The sequence below is a fragment of the Oncorhynchus keta genome, unplaced genomic scaffold (genome assembly GCF_023373465.1).
Source record: "Oncorhynchus keta strain PuntledgeMale-10-30-2019 unplaced genomic scaffold, Oket_V2 Un_contig_5218_pilon_pilon, whole genome shotgun sequence".
NCBI lineage: Eukaryota > Metazoa > Chordata > Actinopteri > Salmoniformes > Salmonidae > Oncorhynchus > Oncorhynchus keta.
In genome coordinates this window covers 86,485-109,353 of record NW_026288180.1, presented here as the reverse complement: position 1 = coordinate 109,353, position 22,869 = coordinate 86,485, and the positions used below count along the sequence as shown (strand labels likewise).

General features: G+C 49.6%; 1 protein-coding gene across 1 annotated transcript in view; it reads left to right on the top strand.

The window, feature by feature from the left end:
* Positions 1–559: 559 nt before the first annotated feature.
* LOC127925182 (intermembrane lipid transfer protein VPS13C-like) overlaps positions 560–22,869 on the top strand; it is a gene marked incomplete at its 5' end in the record, with an annotated part of 99,530 nt that continues 77,220 nt past the window's right edge. Inside the window, 9 exon segments of the mRNA XM_052510019.1 lie at positions 560–647; positions 3,163–3,243; positions 3,246–3,265; positions 3,380–3,547; positions 4,881–5,013; positions 5,016–5,184; positions 8,026–8,170; positions 21,106–21,262; positions 21,356–21,480. Coding sequence (XP_052365979.1) covers positions 560–647; positions 3,163–3,243; positions 3,246–3,265; positions 3,380–3,547; positions 4,881–5,013; positions 5,016–5,184; positions 8,026–8,170; positions 21,106–21,262; positions 21,356–21,480 — 1,086 coding nt within the window.

The window sequence follows — 22,869 nt, the reverse complement described above, 5'->3', positions numbered from 1 at the left end:
AACACTGGGGCCCCTCAGGGGTGCATGCTTAGTCCCCTCCTGTACTCCCTGTTCACCCACGACTGTGTGGCTAAACACGACTCCAACACCATCATTAGTCGTTAGGCCTGATCACTGACAACGATGAGACAGCCAAATAGGGAGGAGGTCAGAGACCTGGCAGTGTGATGCCAGGACAACAACCTCTCCCTCAATGTGAGCAAGACAAAAGGAGATGATTGTGGACTTACAGGAAAAGGAGGACTGAACAGGCTCCCATTAACATATGTGGAGCGGTCGAGAGTTTCAAGTGCCTTTTTATGTATATATATTTTTGTATTATATACCATTCATTTCATTAGATATAACAGATTCTGTTCTACGTATATTTTTGTATTGGTTTTCACGTGTTAGTAATAAAAACGCACCATTCATTTCATTAGATATAACAGATTCTGAAGGCCTAAGGGACTGGACTATCTTACATGTCTCTTTGGTTTGGTCAACCAATAGCTAAATCATGGTGTGACTTTCTGTCCGTTTCCATGACAGCGGCTCTAGGTTCTCCGTCGGACGGTGACGCGTCGACCTGAAGGTGATGATGCTGGGGGCGTTCAACGTCCTAGTGTGTGATCAGAACTGCAACATGGCTGACATCAAGATACAAGGTGCCGATGTAGACAGAACCCTCAGGGGCCCCGTTGTAGAACCCTCAGGGGCCCCGTACAGAACCCTCAGGGGCCCCGCAGAACCCTCAGGGGCCCCGTACAGAACCCTCAGGGGCCCCGTAAAGAACCCTCAGGGGCCCCGTTTTTTACAGAACCCTCAGGGGCCCGTACAGAACCCTCAGGGGCCCGTACAGAACCCTCAGGGGCCCGTACAGAACCCTCAGGGGCCCCGTACAGAACCCTCAGGGCCCCGTGAGAACCCTCAGGGGCCCCGTACAGAACCCTCAGGGGCCCCGGTACAGAACCCTCAGGGGCCCGTACAGAACCCTCAGGGGCCCGTACAGAACCCTCAGGGGCCCGTACAGAACCCTCAGGGGCCCGTACAGAACCCTCAGGGCCCCGTACAGAACCCTCAGGGCCCGTACAGAACCCTCAGGGGCCCGTACAGAACCCTCAGGGGCCCGTACAGAACCCTCAGGGGCCCGTACAGAACCCTCAGGGTCCCCTACAGAACCCTCAGGGCCCGGTTACAGAACCATCAGGGGCCCGTACAGAACCCTCAGGGCCCCGTACAGAACCCTCAGGGCCCCGTACAGAACCCTCAGGGCCCGGTTAGAACCCTCAGGGGCCCCGTACAGAACCCTCAGGGGCCCCGTGGACAGAACCCTCAGGGGCCCCGTACAGAACCCTCAGGGGCCCGTAAAGAACCCTCAGGGGCCCGTAAAGAACCCTCAGGGGCCCGTAAAGAACCCTCAGGGGCCCGTACAGAACCCTCAGGGGCCCCGTACAGAACCCTCAGGGGCCCCGTACAGAACCCTCAGGGGCCCCGTACAGAACCCTCAGGGGTCTGTACAGAACCCTCAGGGGCCCGTACAGAACCCTCAGGGGCCCCGTACAGAACCCTCAGGGGCCCGTACAGAACCCTCAGGGGCCCGTACAGAACCCTCAGGGCCCTGTACAGAACCCTCAGGGCCCCGTACAGAACCCTCAGGGGCCCGTACAGAACCCTCAGGGGCCCGTACAGAACCCTCAGGGTCCCGTACAGAACCCTCAGGGTCCCGTACAGAACCCTCAGGGCCCGTTGAACCATCAGGGGCCCGTACAGAACCCTCAGGGCCCCGTTACAGAACCCTCAGGGCCCCGTACAGAACCCTCAGGGCCCGTACAGAACCCTCAGGGGCCCGTACAGAACCCTCAGGGGCCCCGTACAGAACCATCAGGGGCCCGTACAGAACCCTCAGGGACCCGTAAAGAACCCTCAGGGGCCCGTAAAGAACCCTCAGGGGCCCGTAAAGAACCCTCAGGGGCCCGTAAAGAACCCTCAGGGGCCCGTACAGAACCCTCAGGGGCCCCGTACAGAACCCCTCAGGGGCCCCGGGTAGGCAGAACCCTCAGGGGCCCCGCTGAACCCTCAGGGGCCCCGTACAGAACCCTCAGGGGCCCCGTACAGAACCCTCAGGGGCCCCGTTCGCAGAACCCTCAGGGGCCCGTACAGAACCCTCAGGGGCCCGTCACAGAACCCTCAGGGTCCCGTACAGAACCCTCAGGGCCCGTACAGAACCATCAGGGGCCCGTGTGACAGAACCCTCAGGGCCCCGTACAGAACCCTCAGGGCCCCGTACAGAACCCTCAGGGCCCCGCAGGACAGAACCCTCAGGGCCCCGCCACAGAACCCTCAGGGCCCCGTACAGAACCCTCAGGGCCCCGTTTAACCCTCAGGGCCCGTACAGAACCCTCAGGGGCCCCGTACAGAACCCTCAGGGGCCCCGTACAGAACCCTCAGGGGCCCCGTACAGAACCCTCAGGGGCCCGTACAGAACCATCAGGGGCCCGTACAGAACCCTCAGGGGCCCGTAAAGAACCCTCAGGGGCCCGTAAAGAACCCTCAGGGGCCCGTTTCAGAACCCTCAGGGGCCCGTACAGAACCATCAGGGGCTCGTACAGAACCCTCAGGGGCCCGTACAGAACCCTCAGGGGCCCGTACAGAACCCTCAGGGGCCCGTACAGAACCCTCAGGGGCCCGTACAGAACCCTCAGGGCCCGTGTACAGAACCCTCAGGGGCCCCGTACAGAACCCTCAGGGCCCGTACAGAACCCTCAGGGCCCCGTACAGAACCCTCAGGGGCCCGTACAGAACCCTCAGGGCCCCGTACAGAACCCTCAGGGGCCCGTACAGAACCCTCAGGGCCCCGTACAGAACCCTCAGGGGCCCGTACAGAACCCTCAGGGCCCCGTACAAAACCCTCAGGGCCCCGTACAGAACCCTCAGGGCCCGTACAGAACCCTCAGAGGCCCGTACAGAACTCATAGGCTACACAATGTTGTCTTTTATACAGCTACATTTGATTATCATCTAGGGCTTTCGTAAGGGATTTCAGACAAGGTTTGTATATGATGAAAGTCCCAAAAATATTTTTTGGGGGATTATTTAAGTGTCTTGTGCTTGTGTGGTTTGCTGTTGACCTTTTTCTGAATTGATGTTAGCATCAGATCAACATTTTATCTTGTTGTACAGGTTTCAATGGATCCCTCCTGATGCAAGGGCCTCAAACCCACATCTCTGCCCGCCTTCGGGATTTCATCGTCATTAATGTTGACCCAAAAGTATTCACAAAAAGGTAAGTCACGAAAAACCACGAAAGATTTCAGTGACGGAGGGAGATGCGACAGTATATCATTCAACCCCGGTGAAATATTGCAGTTGAGTTTACCGGTTTGGTTCTCCGTTGCAGGCCATCTCTATCGTAGGAGACGAGGTGTTTAGTTTCAGTATGAGTCTGACCCCCAAGGCCACAGAGGGAGCCGGCTACGCAGACACCTCCAAGACAGACGGGAAGGTCCAGCTCAACGTGGGCTGTGTCCAAGTCGTCTACCTCCACAAGTTTGTCATGTCTTTGCTGGTGAGTCTCAGCGTGGGCTGTGTCCAAGTCGTCTACCTCCACAAGTTTGTCATGTCTTTGCTGGTGAGTCTCAGCGTGGGCTGTGTCCAAGTCGTCTACCTCCACAAGTTACTGATGTCTTTGCTGGTGAGTCTCAGCGTGGGTCCTGGAGTTTGTCATGTCTTTGCTGGTGAGTCTCAGCGTGGGTCCTGGAGTTTGTCATGTCTTTGTTGGTGAGTCTCAGCGTGGGTCCTGGAGTTTGTCATGTCTTTGCTGGTGAGTCTCAGCGTGGGTACTGGAGTTTGTCATGTCTTTGCTGGTGAGTCTCAGCGTGGGTACTGGAGTTTGTCATGTCTTTGCTGGTGAGTCTCAGCGTGGGTACTGGAGTTTGTCATGTCTTTGCTGGTGAGTCTCAGCGTGGGTACTGGAGTTTGTCATGTCTTTTCTGGTGAGTCTCAGCGTGGGTACTGGAGTTTGTCATGTCTTTGCTGGTGAGTCTCAGCGTGGGTACTGGAGTTTGTCATGTCTTTGCTGGTGAGTCTCAGCGTGGGTACTGGAGTTTGTCATGTCTTTGTTGGTGAGTCTCAGCGTGGGTCCTGGAGTTTGTCATGTCTTTGCTGGTGAGTCTCAGCGTGGGTACTGGAGTTTGTCATGTCTTTGCTGGTGAGTCTCAGCGTGGGTACTGGAGTTTGTCATGTCTTTGCTGGTGAGTCTCAGCGTGGGTACTGGAGTTTGTCATGTCTTTGCTGGTGAGTCTCAGCGTGGGTCCTGGAGTTTGTCATGTCTTTGCTGGTGAGTCTCAGCGTGGGTACTGGAGTTTGTCATGTCTTTGCTGGTGAGTCTCAGCGTGGGTCCTGGAGTTTGTCATGTCTTTGCTGGTGAGTCTCAGCGTGGGTACTGGAGTTTGTCATGTCTTTGCTGGTGAGTCTCAGCGTGGGTACTGGAGTTTGTCATGTCTTTGCTGGTGAGTCTCAGCGTGGGTACTGGAGTTTGTCATGTCTTTGCTGGTGAGTCTCAGCGTTGCTACTGGAGAAGTCTCTTACAACGGTCTAGAGTATTTAAAACTGATCTTTGTATTTAAGTGTGCAGATACTCTCTTTCTTCAGTTCCTGGGTTTTTTCAGGAATCCTGGTTGGATGATTCCCAGTTCAGCGATACCTTACTAATTTCAGGAATCCTGATTGGACGATTCCCCGTTCAGCGATACCTTACTAATTTCAGGAATCATCCGACTGGGATTCCTGGGAAAACATGAGAAGTTTCCGGAAGTTTAGCAGTCCTCGCTCGGTCTCCACTTTGATTCCTTCCCTTTCCGCTAAAGAACTTCACTCATCCGTGTTTTCCGTCTCTTTAGAATTTCAGCAACAACTTCCAGACGGCCAAAGAGGCGTTGAGTGTGGCCACGGCCCAGGCAGCAGAGAAGGCGGCCTCCAGCATCAGGGACTTTGCCCAGAAGAGCTTCCGTCTCTCCATGGACGTCAGGCTGAAGGCCCTCTCATCATCATCCCTCAGTCCTCCACCTCACAGAATGCACTGGAGGTGGACCTGGGGCTCATCACCGTGGGCAACAGCTTCTCTCTTCTTGCCGTGGAGGGATGTCCACTTCCTGCTGTCATTGACCACATGGATGTACAGCTCACACAGCTCAAACTGTCCAGGTCAGTGCAGAAAGCAAGGGTTTAATGCCTGGTCCTAAATCAGAAAGCAAGGGTTTAATGCCTGGTCCCAGATCAGAAAGCAAGGGTTTAATGCCTGGTCCTAAATCAGAAAGCAAGGGTTTAATGCCTGGTCCCAGATCAGAAAGCAAGGGTTTAATGCCTGGTCCCAGATCAGAAAGCAAGGGTTTAATGCCTGGTCCTAAATCAGAAAGCAAGGGTTTAATGCCTGGTCCCAGATCAGAAAGCAAGGGTTTAATGCCTGGTCCCAGATCAGAAAGCAAGGGTTTAATGCCTGGTCCTAAATCAGAAAGCAAGGGTTTAATGCCTGGTCCCAGATCAGAAAGCAAGGGTTTAATGCCTGGTCCCAGATCAGAAAGCAAGGGTTTAATGCCTGGTCCCAGATCAGAAATGCCTGGTCCCAGATCAGAAAGCAAGGGTTTAATGCCTGGTCCCAGATCAGAAAGCAAGGGTTTAATGCCTGGTCCCAGATCAGAAAGCAAGGGTTTAATGCCTGGTCCTAAATCAGAAAGCAAGGGTTTAATGCCTGGTCCTAAATCAGAAAGCAAGGGTTTAATGCCTGGTCCCAGATCAGAAAGCAATGGTTTAATGCCTGGTCCCAGATCAGAAAGCAAGGGTTTAATGCCTGGTCCCAGATCAGAAAGCAACAGGGCCTGCTGGCTACAGGGCCTGCTGGCTACAGGGCCTGCTGCCTACAGGGCCTGCTGGCTACATGGCCTGCTGCCTACAGGGCCTGCTGGCTACATGGCCTGCTGGCTACAGGGCCTGCTGGCTACAGGGCCTGCTGGCTACAGGGCCTGCTGGCTACAGGGCCTGCTGGCTACAGGGCCTGCTGGCTACATGGTCTGTTGGCTATAGTAGATGGCCTGCTGGCTACAGTAGATGGCCTGCTGGCTACAGAACATGGCCTGTTGGCTACAGTACATGGCCTGTTGGCTACAGTACATGGCCTGTTGGCTACAGTACATGGCCTGTTGGCTACAGTACATGGCCTGTTGGCTACAGTAGATGGCCTGTTGGCTACAGTAGATGGCCTACTGGCTACATGGCCTACTGGCTACATGGCCTGTTGGCTACATGGCCTGCTGGCTATAGTAGATGGCCTGTTGGCTACAGTAGATGGCCTGCTGGCTATAGTACATGGCCTGCTGGCTACAGTAGATGGCCTGCTGGCTACAGAACATGGCCTGTTGGCTACAGTAGATGGCCTGTTGGCTACAGTAGATGGCCTGTTGGCTACAGTAGATGGCCTGCTGGCTACAGTAGATGGCCTGTTGGCTACAGTAGATGGCATGTTGGCTACAGTAGATGGCATGTTGGCTACAGTAGATGGCCTGTTGGCTACAGTAGATGGCCTGCTGGCTACAGTAGATGGCCTGTTGGCTACAGTAGATGGCCTGTTGGCTACAGTAGATGGCCTGTTGGCTACAGTAGATGGCCTGCTGGCTACAGTAGATGGCCTGTTGGCTACAGTAGATGGCCTGTTGGCTACAGTAGATGGCCTGTTGGCTACAGTAGATGGCCTGTTGGCTACAGTAGATGGCCTGTTGGCTACAGTAGATGGCCTGCTGGCTACAGTAGATGGCCTGCTGGCTACAGTAGATGGCCTGTTGGCTACAGTAGATGGCCTGTTGGCTACAGTAGATGGCCTGTTGGCTACAGTAGATGGCCTGTTGGCTACAGTAGATGGCCTGTTGGCTACAGTAGATGGCCTGTTGGCTACAGTAGATGGCCTGTTGGCTACAGTAGATGGCCTGTTGGCTACAGTAGATGGCCTGTTGGCTACAGTAGATGGCCTGTTGGCTACAGTAGATGGCCTGTTGGCTACAGTAGATGGCCTGCTGGCTACAGTAGATGGCCTGTTGGCTACAGTAGATGGCCTGTTGGCTACAGCAGATGGCCTGTTGGCTACAGTAGATGGCCTGCTGGCTACAGTAGATGGCCTGCTGGCTACAGTAGATGGCCTGCTGGCTACAGTAGATGGCCTGCTGGCTACAGTAGATGGCCTGTTGGCTACAGTAGATGGCCTGCTGGCTACAGTAGACGGCCTGCTGGCTACAGTAGATGGCCTGCTGGCTACAGTAGATGGCCTGCTGGCTACAGTAGATGGCCTGCTGGCTACAGTAGATGGCCTGCTGGCTACAGTAGATGGCCTGCTGGCTACAGTAGATGGCCTGCTGGCTACAGTAGATGGCCTGCTGGCTACAGTAGATGGCCTGCTGGCTACAGTAGATGGCCTGCTGGCTACAGTAGATGGCCTGCTGGCTACAGTAGATGGCCTGCTGGCTACAGTAGATGGCCTGCTGGCTACAGTAGATGGCCTGTTGGCTACAGTAGATGGCCTGTTGGCTACAGTAGATGGCCTGCTGGCTACAGTAGATGGCCTGCTGGCTACAGTAGATGGCCTGCTGGCTACAGTAGATGGCCTGCTGGCTACAGTAGATGGTCTGCTGGCTACAGTAGATGGCCTGCTGGCTACAGTAGATGGCCTGCTGGCTACAGTAGATGGCCTGCTGGCTACAGTAGATGGCCTGTTGGCTACAGTAGATGGCCTGCTGGCTACAGTAGATGGCCTGCTGGCTACAGTAGATGGCCTGCTGGCTACAGTAGATGGCCTGCTGGCTACAGTACATGGTCTGCTGGCTACAGTAGATGGCCTGCTGGCTACAGTACATGGCCTGCTGGCTACAGTACATGGCCTGCTGGCTACATCCCTGGGTTGTTACAGGAATGGTATGAAAGTCTGGATACCACCCTAATACTGTAGCTAAATAAGCAAGTTGTCTAACTATCCTTGTCTATAATTTAGCTTTCTCTCATTAGGATTTACATGGAAAAAGACTCTCAGCCCAGTACTGAGCTGCTGGAGCCTGTCAACCTGCTCCTAACAGTGAAGAGGAACCTGGCTGCAGCATGGTACCAGAAGATGGCCGCCGTAGAGGTAGAGGGAGACCTCAAGCCCATGAAGGTAGGAGCTAACAGGAACCATAGAGGTAGAGGGAGACCTACAGCCCATGAAGGTAGGAGCTAACAGGAACCATAGAGGTAGAGGGAGACCTCAAGCCTATGAAGGTAGGAGTTAACAGGAACCATAGAGGTAGAGGGAGACCTACAGCCTATGAAGGTAGGAGTTAACAGGAACCATAGAGGTAGAGGGAGACCATGAAGGTAGGACCTAACAGGAACCATAGAGGTAGAGGGAGACCATGAAGGTAGGAGCTAACAGGAACCATAGAGGTAGAGGGAGACCTCAAGCCTATGAAGGTAGGAGTTAACAGGAACCATAGAGGTAGAGGGAGACCTCAAGCCTATGAAGGTAGGAGTTAACAGGAACCATAGAGGTAGAGGGAGACCTACAGCCTATGAAGGTAGGACCTAACAGGAACAATAGAGGTAGAGGGAGACCATGAAGGTAGGAGTTAACAGGAACCATGGAGGTAGAGGGAGACCTCAAGCCCATGAAGGTAGGAGCTAACAGGAACCATAGAGGTAGAGGGAGACCTCAAGCCTATGAAGGTAGGAGCTAACAGGAACCATAGAGGTAGAGGGAGACCTCAAGCCTATGAAGGTAGGAGTTAACAGGAACCATAGAGGTAGAGGGAGACCTACAGCCTATGAAGGTAGGACCTAACAGGAACCATAGAGGTAGAGGGAGACCATGAAGGTAGGAGCTAACAGGAACCATAGAGGTAGAGGGAGACCTCAAGCCCATGAAGGTAGGAGCTAACAGGAACCATAGAGGTAGAGGGAGACCTCAAGCCTATGAAGGTAGGAGTTAACAGGAACCATAGAGGTAGAGGGAGACCTACAGCCTATGAAGGTAGGAGTTAACAGGAACCATAGAGGTAGAGGGAGACCATGAAGGTAGGACCTAACAGGAACCATAGAGGTAGAGGGAGACCATGAAGGTAGGAGCTAACAGGAACCATAGAGGTAGAGGGAGACCTCAAGCCTATGAAGGTAGGAGTTAACAGGAACCATAGAGGTAGAGGGAGACCTCAAGCCTATGAAGGTAGGAGTTAACAGGAACCATAGAGGTAGAGGGAGACCTCAAGCCTATGAAGGTAGGACCTAACAGGAACCATGGAGGTAGAGGGAGACCTCAAGCCTATGAAGGTAGGACCTAAGAGGAACCATGGAGGTAGAGGGAGACCTCAAGCCCATGAAGGTAGGAGATAACAGGAACCGTAGAGGTAGAGGGAGACCTCAAGCCCATGAAGGTAGGAGATAACAGGAACCATAGAGGTAGAGGGAGACCATGAAGGTATGAGCTAACACGAACCATAGAGGTAGACAGAGACCTACAGCCCGTGAAGGTAGGAGCTAACAGGAACCATGGAGGTAGAGGGAGACCTCAAGCCCGTGAAGGTAGGAGATAACAGGAACCATAGAGTTAGAGGGAGACTTCAAGCCCATAAAGGTAGGAGCTAACAGGAACCATAGAGGTAGAGGGAGACCTCAAGCCTATGAAGGTAGGAGCTAACAGGAACCATAGAGGTAGAGGGAGACCTCAAGCCTATTAAGGTAGGACCTAACAGGAACCATAGAGGTAGAGGGAGACCTCAAGCCTATGCTTGTAGGAGCTAACAGGAACCATAGAGGTAGAGGGAGACCTCAAGCCTATGAAGGTAGGAGTTAACAGGAACCATAGAGGTAGAGGGAGACCTACAGCCCATGAAGGTAGGACCTAACAGGAACCATAGAGGTAGAGGGAGACCTCAAACCTATGAAGGTAGGAGCTAACAGGAACCATAGAGGTAGAGGGAGACCTCAAGCCTATGAAGGTAGGACCTAACAGGAACCATAGAGGTAGAGGGAGACCATGAAGGTAGGAGCTAACAGGAACCATAGAGGTAGAGGGAGACCTCAAGCCTATTAAGGTAGGACCTAACAGGAACCATAGAGGTAGAGGGAGACCTCAAGCCTATGAAGGTAGGAGCTAACAGGAACCATAGAGGTAGAGGGAGACCTCAAGCCTATGAAGGTAGGAGCTAACAGGAACCATAGAGGTAGAGGAGACCTCAAGCCTATGAAGGTAGGAGTTAACAGGAACCATAGAGGTAGAGGGAGACCATGAAGGTAGGACCTAACAGGAACCATAGAGGTAGAGGGAGACCATGAAGGTAGGAGCTAACAGGAACCATAGAGGTAGAGGGAGACCTCAAGCCTATTAAGGTAGGACCTAACAGGAACCTTAGAGGTAGAGGGAGACCTCAAGCCCATAAAGGTAGGAGCTAACAGGAACCATGGAGGTAGAGGGAGACCTACAGCCCATGAAGGTAGGAGCTAACAGGAACCATAGAGGTAGAGGGAGACCTCAAGCCCATGAAGGTAGGGGAGTTAACAGGAACCATAGAGGTAGGACCTAACAGGAACCATAGAGGTAGAGGGAGACCATGAAGGTAGGACCTAACAGGAACCATAGAGGTAGAGGGAGACCATGAAGGTATGAGCTAACAGGAACCATAGAGGTAGAGGGAGACCTCAAGCCCATGAAGGTAGGAGCTAACAGGAACCATAGAGGTAGAGGGAGACCTCAAGCCCATGAAGGTAGGAGCTAACAGGAACCATGGAGGTAGAGGGAGACCTCAAGCCCATGAAGGTAGGAGCTAACAGGAACCATAGAGGTAGAGGGAGACCATGAAGGTATGAGCTAACAGGAACCATAGAGGTAGAGGGAGACCTCAAGCCCATGAAGGTAGGAGCTAACAGGAACCATAGAGGTAGAGGGAGACCTCAAGCCCATGAAGGTAGGAGCTAACAGGAACCATGGAGGTAGAGGGAGACCTCAAGCCCATGAAGGTAGGAGCTAACAGGAACCATAGAGGTAGAGGGAGACCTCAAGCCCATGAAGGTAGGAGCTAACAGGAACCATAGAGGTAGAGGGAGACCTCAAGCCCATGAAGGTAGGAGCTAACAGGAACCATAGAGGTAGAGGGAGACCTCAAGCCCATGAAGGTAGGAGCTAACAGGAACCATAGAGGTAGAGGGAGACCTCAAGCCCATGAAGGTAGGAGTTAACAGGAACCATAGAGGTAGAGGGAGACCTCAAGCCCATGAAGGTAGGAGCTAACAGGAACCATAGAGGTAGAGGGAGACCTCAAGCCCATGAAGGTAGGAGTTAACAGGAACCATAGAGGTAGAGGGAGACCATGAAGGTATGAGTTAACAGGAACCATAGAGGTAGAGGGAGACCTCAAGCCCATGAAGGTAGGAGCTAACAGGAACCATAGAGGTAGAGGGAGACCATGAAGGTAGGAGTTAACAGGAACCATAGAGGTAGAGGGAGACCATGAAGGTATGAGTTAACAGGAACCATAGAGGTAGAGGGAGACCTCAAGCCCATGAAGGTAGGAGCTAACAGGAACCATAGAGGTAGAGGGAGACCTCAAGCCTATGAAGGTAGGAGTTAACAGGAACCATGGAGGTAGAGGGAGACCTCAAGCCCATGAAGGTAGGGGAGCTAACAGGAACCATAGAGGTAGAGGGAGACCTCAAGCCTATGAAGGTAGGAGTTAACAGGAACCATGGAGGTAGAGGGAGACCTCAAGCCCATGAAGGTAGTAGCTAACAGGAACCATAGAAGTAGAGGGAGACCTCAAGCCTATGAAGGTAGGACCTAACAGGAACCATAGAGGTAGAGGGAGACCTACAGCCTATGAAGGTAGGACCTAACAGGAACCATAGAGGTAGAGGGAGACCATGAAGGTAGGAGCTAACAGGAACCATAGAGGTAGAGGGAGACCTCAAGCCCATGAAGGTAGGAGCTAACAGGAACCATAGAGGTAGAGGGAGACCTCAAGCCTATGAAGGTAGGAGCTAACAGGAACCATAGAGGTAGAGGGAGACCTCAAGCCTATGAAGGTAGGATCTAACAGGAACCATAGAGGTAGAGGGAGACCTCAAGCCTATGAAGGTAGGACCTAACAGGAACCATAGAGGGAGACCTCAAGCCTATGAAGGTAGGACCTAACAGGAACCATAGAGGTAGATGGAGACCTCAAGCCCATGAAGGTAGGAGCTAACAGGAACCATAGAGGTAGAGGGAGACCTACAGCCTATGAAGGTAGGACCTAACAGGAACCATAGAGGTAGAGGGAAACCATGAAGGTATGAGCTAACAGGAACCATAGAGGTAGAGGGAGACCTACAGCCTATGAAGGTAGGACCTAACAGGAACCATAGAGGTAGAGGGAGACCTACAGCCTATGAAGGTAGGAGTTAACAGGAACCATAGAGGTAGAGGGAGACCTCAAGCCTATGAAGGTAGGAGCTAACAGGAACCATAGAGGTAGAGGGAGACCTCAAGCCTATGAAGGTAGGAGTTAACAGGAACCATAGAGGTAGAGGGAGACCTCAAGCCTATGAAGGTAGGAGTTAACAGGAACCATAGAGGTAGAGGGAGACCTCAAGCCTATGAAGGTAGGACCTAACAGGAACCATAGAGGTAGACAGAGACCTACAGCCCGTGAAGGTAGGAGCTAACAGGAACCATGGAGGTAGACAGAGACCTACAGCCCGTGAAGGTAGGAGCTAACAGGAACCATAGAGGTAGAGGGAGACCTCAAGCCTATGAAGGTAGGAGCTAACAGGAACCATAGAGGTAGAGGGAGACCTCAAGCCTATGAAGGTAGGAGCTAACAGGAACCATAGAGGTAGAGGAAGACCTCAAGCCCATGAAGGTAGGAGCTAACAGGAACCATAGAGGTAGAGGGAGACCTCAAGCCTATGAAGGTAGGAGCTAACAGGAACCATAGAGGTAGAGGAAGACCTCAAGCCTATGAAGGTAGGACCTAACAGGAACCATAGAGGTAGAAGGAGACCATGAAGGTAGGAGCTAACAGGAACCATAGAGGTAGACAGAGACCTACAGCCCGTGAAGGTAGCTCAAGCCTATGAAGGTAGGAGCTAACAGGAACCATAGAGGTAGAGGAAGACCTCAAGCCCATGAAGGTAGGAGCTAACAGGAACCATAGAGGTAGAGGGAGACCTCAAGCCTATGAAGGTAGGAGCTAACAGGAACCATAGAGGTAGAGGAAGACCTCAAGCCCATGAAGGTAGGAGCTAACAGGAACCATAGAGGTAGAGGGAGACCTCAAGCCTATGAAGGTAGGAGCTAACAGGAACCATAGAGGTAGAGGAAGACCTCAAGCCTATGAAGGTAGGACCTAACAGGAACCATAGAGGTAGAAGGAGACCATGAAGGTAGGAGCTAACAGGAACCATAGAGGTAGACAGAGACCTACAGCCCGTGAAGGTAGCTCAAGCCTATGAAGGTAGGAGCTAACAGGAACCATAGAGGTAGAGGAAGACCTCAAGCCCATGAAGGTAGGACCTAACAGGAACCATAGAGGTAGAGGGAGACCTCAAACCTATGAAGGTAGGAGCTAACAGGAACCATAGAGGTAGAGGGAGACCTCAAGCCTATGAAGGTAGGACCTAACAGGAACCATAGAGGTAGAGGGAGACCTCAAGCCTATGAAGGTAGGACCTAACAGGAACCATAGAGGTAGAGGGAGACCATGAAGGTAGGAGCTAACAGGAACCATAGAGGTAGACAGAGACCTACAGCCCGTGAAGGTAGGAGCTAACAGGAACCATAGAGGTAGAGGGAGACCTCAAGCCTATGAAGGTAGGACCTAACAGGAACCATAGAGGTAGAGGGAGACCTCAAGCCTATGAAGGTAGGACCTAACAGGAACCATAGAGGTAGAGGGAGACCATGAAGGTAGGAGCTAACAGGAACCATAGAGGTAGAGGGAGACCTACAGCCCATGAAGGTAGGACCTAACAGGAACCATAGAGGTAGACAGAGACCTACAGCCCATGAAGGTAGGAGATAACAGTAACTACAATCATGTCTTTCCCTCAAAAGGAGTGGTTAGATAAAGATCTGTTTTGATACCAAGATGTTTGTATTGTAGCAGAGAAGCTGATTGAAGTTATCTTTACTCGTAGTAATGTCACCCTCTGATACCTGAGAACTTAGATTTCCTTCAAGTCATAATAGCTGAGCTTTCATGATTTAGTCATATTGATGGTTGACCTCTGGTTCGAGAATGGTATTGGTAAGTTGTGCAATATCGTCACCTTCCTTTAGACTTGAAGTAGCTTTGTCCCTTAAACCATAACAGCCGACCGTTGATGATTTAGTCACACTAACTGACTTCTGACTTCTGCTTGCAGCCTGGTTTGGAATGTAAGGTACATGCTACAGTCCTCTAAGGTTTGACAGTAAGATAATCAAGGCCGGTAGCCTAGCGATTAAGAGCGTTGGGGCCCAGTAACTGAAAGGTCGCTGGTGTAAATCCCGGAGCTGACTAGATCCACGTGCCCTTGAGCAAGGCAGATAATCAAGATAAATCAAGGCAGGTAGTCTAGCGATTTTTTTAAAATATATTTTTATTTATTTCACCTTTATTTAACCAGGTAGGCTAGTTGAGAACAAGTTCTCATTTGTAACTGCGACCTGGCCAACATAAAGCATAGCAGTGTGAACAGACCACACAGAGTTACACATGGAGTAAACAATTAACAAGTCAATAACACAGTAGAAAAAAAGGGAGTCTATATACAATGTGCAAAAGGCATGAGGAGGTAGGCGAATAATTACAATTTTGCAGATTAACACTGGAGTGATAAATGATCAGATGGTCATGTACAGGTAGAGATATTGGTGTGCAAAGAGCAGAAAAGTAAATAAATAAAAACAGTATGGGGATGAGGTAGGTGAAAATGGGTGGGCTATTTACCAATAGACTATGTACAGCTGCAGCGATCGGTTAGCTGCTCAGATAGCTGATGTTTGAAGTTGGTGAGGAGGTAAAAGTCTACAACTTCAGCGATTTTTTGCAATTCGTTCCAGTCACAGGCAGCAGAGTACTGGAACGAAAGGCGGCAAATGAGGTGTTGGCTTGAGGGATGATCAGTGAGATACACCTGCTGGAGCGCGTGCTACGGATGGGTGTTGCCATCGTGACCAGTGAACTGAGATAAGGCGGAGCATTACCTAGCATGGACTTGTAGATGACCTGGAGCCAGTGGGTCTGGCGACGAATATGTAGCGAGGGCCAGCCGACTAGAGCATACAAGTCGCAGTGGTGGGTGGTATAAGGTGCTTTAATGACAAAACGGATGGCACTGTGATAAACTGCATCCAGTTTGCTGAGTAGAGTGTTGGAAGCAATTTTGTAGATGACATTGCCGAAGTCGAGGATCGGTAGGATAGTCAGTTTTACTAGGGTAAGCTTGGCGGTGTGAGTGAAGGAGGCTTTGTTTGCGGAATAGAAAGCAGGGGAGCTGGGCTGGCGAGTGTTATCCAGGTTAAAAAAACTAACAATGACTAAATAGCTTGTAGCTAGTTAGCTGGTTAGCTTCTGGAGGTTCTTGAGTGTGTTCTAAAAATTAAAAATAATAGCGATTCCATATCACGTTGGGTGAGGCAGGTTTCCGGAAGGTATAAACAAATTAAAAATCGAAAAGAGATAGAAAGTAAATATGGGTCCAGTGAGTGTTTGGGACGCGGCGATTCAGACGGTTAGCAGGCCTGTGCTAACAAGCTAATAGTTAGTAGGCCGGGGCTAAACAAGGTAGCAGTTAGCGGACCGGCGCTAAACAAGCTAGCAGTTAGCAGGCCAAATTAGCAAGCAAGGAGATAGCAAGGGCTAGAGAGTTAGCCTTTGGGGGACGTCGCGATGGGGTGAGTCTGTTTATTCCTCTTCATGCGGTGACATCGATAGACCGGTCGTGGGCCTGGGTATAGTAGCCCAGGAGTAAGCTAGGAGCACAGGAGCTCTGGCCGGGCTAGCTTCAAGCAAAGTGGGTGGAAACGCTAGCCAGGAGTAATCATCCGGGGTTGCGGTTTAGCTAGATAGCTAGTTGTGAAGATCCAGCTGAAAAATGTTCCGCTTAAGTGGGAATCCGGGGATAAAAATAAATAGGTCCGTTATGCTCTGGTTAGAGTCGCGTTGTTCGAACTGGCGATAGCTTTCCGAGCTAAAGGTTAGCTGATGACCGGTTAGCTGAAGACCGCTAGCATAGCTGGTGGTTAGCTGGCTAACTTCAGTTGAGGGGTTCCGGTTCCAAAGTAAATATAAATACTTTAGGAAAAGTAGCTACATTGGGTGAGGCGGGTTGCAGGAGAGTATTTGGAACCTTAGGTTTAGCAAAATGTTTTTAAAGATATGCAAAAACGGGAAAAAAACGATATATACAAGGGACACGTCACGACAGGACGACTTACTGCTACGCCATCTTGGAAAGAGCGTTGGGTCAGTAACCGAAAGGTCTCTGGTTCAAATATGACGATGTGCTCTTGAGCAAGGCGCTTAACCCTAATTGCTCCTGTAAGTCGCTCTGGATAAGTGTGTCTGCTAAATTACTCAAATGTAAAATTGGCAGCGAATTCGCATTAGCAAAGGCAACATTAGCATTAGCAAAGGCAACATTAGCATTAGCAAAGGCAACATTAGCAAAGGCAACATTAGCTTAACCTTCACCAACTTCAAACATCAGCTATCTGAGCAGCTAACCGATCGCTGCAGCTGTACATAATCTATTGGTAAATAGCCCACCCATTTTCACCTACCTCATCCCCACAGTTTTTATTTATTTACTTTTCTGCTCTTTTGCACACCAATATCTCTACCTGTACATGACCATCTGATCATTTATCACTCCAGTGTTGATCTGCAATATTGTAATTATTCTCCTACCTCCTCATGCCTTTTGCACACATTGTATATAGACTCCCCTTTTTTTTCTACTGTGTTATTGACTTGCTAATTGTTTACTCCATGTGTAACTCTGTGTTGTCTGTTCACACTGCTATGCTTTATCTTGGCCAGGTCGCAGTTGCAAATGAGAACTTGTTCTCAACTAGCCTACCTGGTTAAATAAAGGTGAAATATAGCAGCATTAGCTTAACCTATAGCAACATTCACATTAGACCTAACAAAGTTGATTTATAGTTTAACTAATACCCTGCTTCACATAAAAAATATATATAAAAAATAATAAATTTGTTTTTTAAAATTATTAATTTGATTAAAATGAATTGATTCTTTTAGACCATTATTTTTGATGAAACGAACGATTCACTTCGCCGTTGTAGTAGTTGTGATTCGGTTCAATCCACTGTCAATTGAATCATGTTAATCAAAATAATTATTTGTGAATTGCGAACATTAATTTTAAGGGGGAAAAAAAATATTAGCTGTAGCCTTCCTTTTGTTGTTATGTGGCAAAATATGTTTTGTTGATTTAGTCATTACATTTATGGGACATTGCAACGTAATAGATGCTAGTCAGGTAAGATAAATATGACTAAACTAGAAGAAGTACATTTCCTGAAGAAAATGTGTTGTACTTGCTTCAGCTGTCTAAAAAGGTCTGTATGCTAGTGAGAGCAGCATTAGCATTAGCATTAGCTACAGCTCCATCCTATACGTCTCCTGTCTGTCCTCGAGTTATTTAGAGGCTCCTCTAGTTATCAGCTAGTGGGAGACGTGTTAAATATACAATTCAAGCTGAAGCAGTTGGTTATAGTCAGAATGGGTCTGATTACTTTAGTGGGCTGCTATATATATATTTCAGCTAGCACATCAATTATTTAAAAAAGAAATGGCTGAACTGTGTCTAAAACTGTGCTCTCCAGCTCCTGACACCAATGTAGTTAATTAGGCGGGTACCCTGATCAGGACTCAAACTGTGGTTCCTAGGACTGTCATTCCAAAACCATTATACCAAATGACTAAAATGTCGTGCTGATGTCACTAGGTGTTGTAAAAAAAAGATTGTTTAGTATTTTTACAAGGGGTTCCAAATTGTGTATATTTTTTTTTAAATATAATTTTTATTTTATCTGCTCGCTCACCTCACTTTTCAAAATCCGTTAAAACAGTGAATGAACTTTGTATTTCCTTGTGCCGTTTTCAACAAACATTGCCGCGATTTCGTCCGTCAATGGGGAGAATGGTTTCGTCCAGAATGGTTTCGTCCGAATGGTGAGAATGGTTTCGTTCAATGGGGAGAATGGTTTCGGTCAATGGGGAGAATGATTTCGTCCGTCAATGGGGAGAATGGTTTCGTCAGGGGGAGAATGATTTCGTCCGTCAATGGGGAGAATGGTTTCGTCCGTCAATGGGGAGAATGGTTTCATTCGTCAATGGGGAGAATGGTTTCGTCCAAATGGGGAGAATGGTTTCGTCCGTCAATGGGGAGAATGGTTTCGTCCGTCAATGGGGAGAATGGTTTTAGTCCGTCAATGGTGAGAATGGTTTCGTCCGTCAATGGTGAGAATGGTTCCGTCCGTCAATGGGGAGAATGGTTTTTTTAAATGGTGAGAATGGTTCCGTCCGTCAATGGGGAGAATGGTTTCGTCCGTCAATGGTGAGAATGATTTCGTCCGTCAATGGGGAGAATGGTTTCGTCCGTCAATGGGGAGAATGGTTTTCCGTCAATGGGGAGAATGGTTTCGTCCGTCAATGGGGAGAATGGTTTCGTCCGTCAATGGTGAGAATGATTTCGTCCGTCAATGGTGAGAATGGTTTCGTCCGTCAATGGTGAGAATGATTTCGTCCGTCAATGGGGAGAATGGTTTCGTCCGTCAATGGGGAGAATGGTTTCGTCCGTCAATGGGGAGAATGGTTTCGTCCGTCAATGGGGAGAATGGTTTCGTCCGTCAATGGTGAGAATGATTTCGGGTGAGAATGGTTCCGTCCGTCAATGGTGAGAATGGTTTCGTCCGTCAATGGGGAGAATGGTTCCGTCCGTCAATGGGGAGAATGGTTCCGTCCGTCAATGGGGAGAATGGTTTCGTCCGTCAATGGGGAGAATGGTTTCGTCCGTCAATGGGGAGAATGATTTCGTCCGTCAATGGGGAGAATGATTTCGTCCGTCAATGGGGAGAATGATTTCGTCCGTCAATGGTGAGAATGGTTTCGTCCGTCAATGGGGAGAATGGTTTCGTCCGTCAATGGGGAGAATGGTTTCGTCCGTCAATGGGGAGAATGATTTCGTCCGTCAATGGGGAGAATGGTTTCGTCCGTCAATGGGGAGAATGGTTTCGTCCGTCAATGGGGAGAATGATTTCGTCCGTCAATGGGGAGAATGGTTTCGTCCGTCAATGGTGAGAATGGTTTCGTCCGTCAATGGGGAGAATGGTTTCGTCCGTCAATGGGGAGAATGGTTTCGTCAAATGGGGAGAATGGTTTCGTCCGTCAATGGGGAGAATGGTTTCGTCCGTCAATGGGGAGAATGGTTTCGTCCGTCAATGGGGAGAATGGTTTCGTCCGTCAATGGTGAGAATGGTTTTCGTCCGTCAATGGGAGAATGGTTCCGTCCGTCAATGGGGAGAATGATTTTGTCCGTCAATGGGGAGAATGGTTTTGTCCGTCAATGGGGAGAATGGTTCCGTCCGTCAATGGGGAGAATGATTTTGTCCGTCAATGGGGAGAATGGTTTCGTCCGTCAATGGTGAGAATGATTTCGTCCGTCAATGGGGAGAATGGTTTCGTCCGTCAATGGGGAGAATGATTTCGTCCGTCAATGGGGAGAATGGTTCCGTCCGTCAATGGGGAGAATGATTTCGTCCGTCAATGGGGAGAATGATTTCGTCCGTCAATGGGGAGAATGGTTTCGTCCGTCAATGGGGAGAATGATTTCGTCCGTCAATGGGGAGAATGGTTCCGTCCGTCAATGGGGAGAATGATTTAGTCCGTCAATGGGGAGAATGGTTTCGTCCGTCAATGGGGAGAATGGTTTCGTCCGTCAATGGGGAGAATGGTTCCGTCCGTCAATGGGGAGAATGGTTTCGTCCGTCAATGGGGAGAATGGTTCCGTCCGTCAATGGGGAGAATGGTTTCGTCCGTCAATGGGGAGAATGGTTCCGTCCGTCAATGGGGAGAATGGTTTCGTCCGTCAATGGGGAGAATGGTTTCGTCCGTCAATGGGGAGAATGGTTTCGTCCGTCAATGGGGAGAATGGTTCCGTCCGTCAATGGGGGAGAATGGTTTCGTCCGTCAATGGGGAGAATGGTTTCGTCCGTCAATGGGGAGAATGGTTTCGTCCGTCAATGGGGAGAATGGTTCTTGCGTTCCTTCCGATCTCCGAGCAAGTGAACACTCCTCCGAATTAGCAGGATGTTCCTCCGATCACGCCGACATGATGTGAACGCGGAAATAGCTACAGAATTATTGGCTTTAGCAACATTAGCGTTAGCATTAGCTACAGCTCCATCCCAGACGTCTCCTGTCTGTCCTCGAGTTGTTTTGAGGCTCCTCTAGTTATCATTAGCGTTAGCATTAGCTACAGCTCCATCCTATGTCTCCTGTCTGTCCTCAAGTTAATTCGGGCTCTACTTATCAGCTGCATTAGCATTAGCATTAGCTACAGCTATGTCCTCTCATTTCTTGTTTCTCTTCAGGTTAACTAGTATTAGTAACATTAGCATTAGCGGCCATTAGCATTAGCTACAGCTACATCCTCTCTGTGCTTGTGTCTCTTCAGGTTAACTAGTATAAGTGACATTAGCAACCATTAGCATTAGCTACAGCTACATCCTCTCTGTTCTTGTGTCTCTTCAGGTTAACTATTATTAGTGATATTAGCAACCTTTAGCTACAGCTACATCCTCTCTGTGCTTGTGTTTCTTCAAGTTAATAACAAGTATGGTTAACAAGTATTAGTGACGTTAGCAACCATTAGCATTAGCTACAGCTACATCCTCTCTGATCTTGTCTCTTCAGGTTAACTAGCATTAGCAACCATTAGCTACAGCTACATCCTCTCTGTGCTTGTGTCTCTTCAGGTGAACTAGTATTAGTGACATTAGCATTAGCCTCCATTAGCATTAGCTCCAGCTACATATCGCTACATATCCTCTCTGTCGTCTGTTCTCCCCAGGTTGCCCTGAGTCAGGACGACCTAACAGTTCTGTTGAGGATCCTGATGGAGAACATTGGAGAAGCCAGCGGTCTGCCGCCAGACCAACACACCAGCCCCGACGCGACAGCCCTGACACACAAGACCACGCCGATGCTCAAAACAGACTACGCCAAAGGTCAGAGGTCATGTGTGTAGTAATGTTATCGACGTGAGTCCCGGGCGCGTTAATTCTTCTGAGCACGTTTCTGTTCTGTCGTCGTTCCTTCAGACGGTGTAGAGAACACGGTTGAACTTCCAGAACGACAGGAAGAAGAGGAACCCCTGGAAACCATGACGTTTATCTTCAACATAGAGTCCCTGGGACTGGTCCTGTACAGCAATGACCCAAAACAGGTAGGTGACGTCTCACCTATAGGTGATGTAGCCCAGTCTCACTAAACAGGTACGTACCTATAGGTGATGTAGCCCAGTCTCACTAAACAGGTACGTACCTATAGGTGATGTAGCCCGGTCTCAGTTCCAATGACCCAAAACAGGTACGTATCTATAGGTGATGTAGCCCAGTCTCACTAAACAGGTACGTATCTATAGGTGATGTAGCCCGGTCTCAGTTCTAATGCTCCTAAACAGGTACGTATCTATAGGTGATTTAGCCCAGTCTCACTAAACAGGTACGTATCTATAGGTGATGTAGCCCAGTCTCACTAAACAGGTACGTATCTATAGGTGATGTAGCCCGGTCTCACTAAACAGGTACGTATCTATAGGTGATGTAGCCCAGTCTCACTAAACAGGTACGTATCTATAGGTGATGTAGCCCGGTCTCACTAAACAGGTACGTATCTATAGGTGATGTAGCCCAGTCTCACTAAACAGGTACGTATCTCTAGGTGATGTAGCCCGGTCTCAGTTCCAATGACCCAAAACAGGTACGTATCTATAGGTGATGTAGCCCAGTCTCACTAAACAGGTACGTATCTATAGGTGATGTAGCCCAGTCTCACTAAACAGGTACGTATCTATAGGTGATGTAGCCCAGTCTCACTAAACAGGTACGTATCTATAGGTGATGTAGCCCAGTCTCACTAAACAGGTACGTATCTATAGGTGATGTAGCCCGGTCTCACTAAACAGGTACGTATCTATAGGTGATGTAGCCCAGTCTCACTAAACAGGTACGTATCTCTAGGTGATGTAGCCCGGTCTCAGTTCCAATGACCCAAAACAGGTACGTATCTATAGGTGATGTAGCCCGGTCTCACTAAACAGGTACGTATCTATAGGTGATGTAGCCCGGTCTCACTAAACAGGTACGTATCTATAGGTGATGTAGCCCAGTCTCACTAAACAGGTACGTATCTATAGGTGATGTAGCCCGGTCTCACTAAACAGGTACGTATCTATAGGTGATGTAGCCCAGTCTCACTAAACAGGTACGTATCTCTAGGTGATGTAGCCCGGTCTCAGTTCCAATGACCCAAAACAGGTACGTATCTATAGGTGATGTAGCCCAGTCTCACTAAACAGGTACGTATCTATAGGTGATGTAGCCCAGTCTCACTAAACAGGTACGTATCTATAGGTGATGTAGCCCAGTCTCACTAAACAGGTACATACCTATAGGTGATGTAGCCCGGTCTCACTAAACAGGTACATACCTATAGGTGATGTAGCCCAGTCTCACTAAACAGGTACGTATCTATAGGTGATTTAGCCCGGTCTCAGTTCTAATGCTCCTAAACAGGTACGTATCTATAGGTGATTTAGCCCAGTCTCACTAAA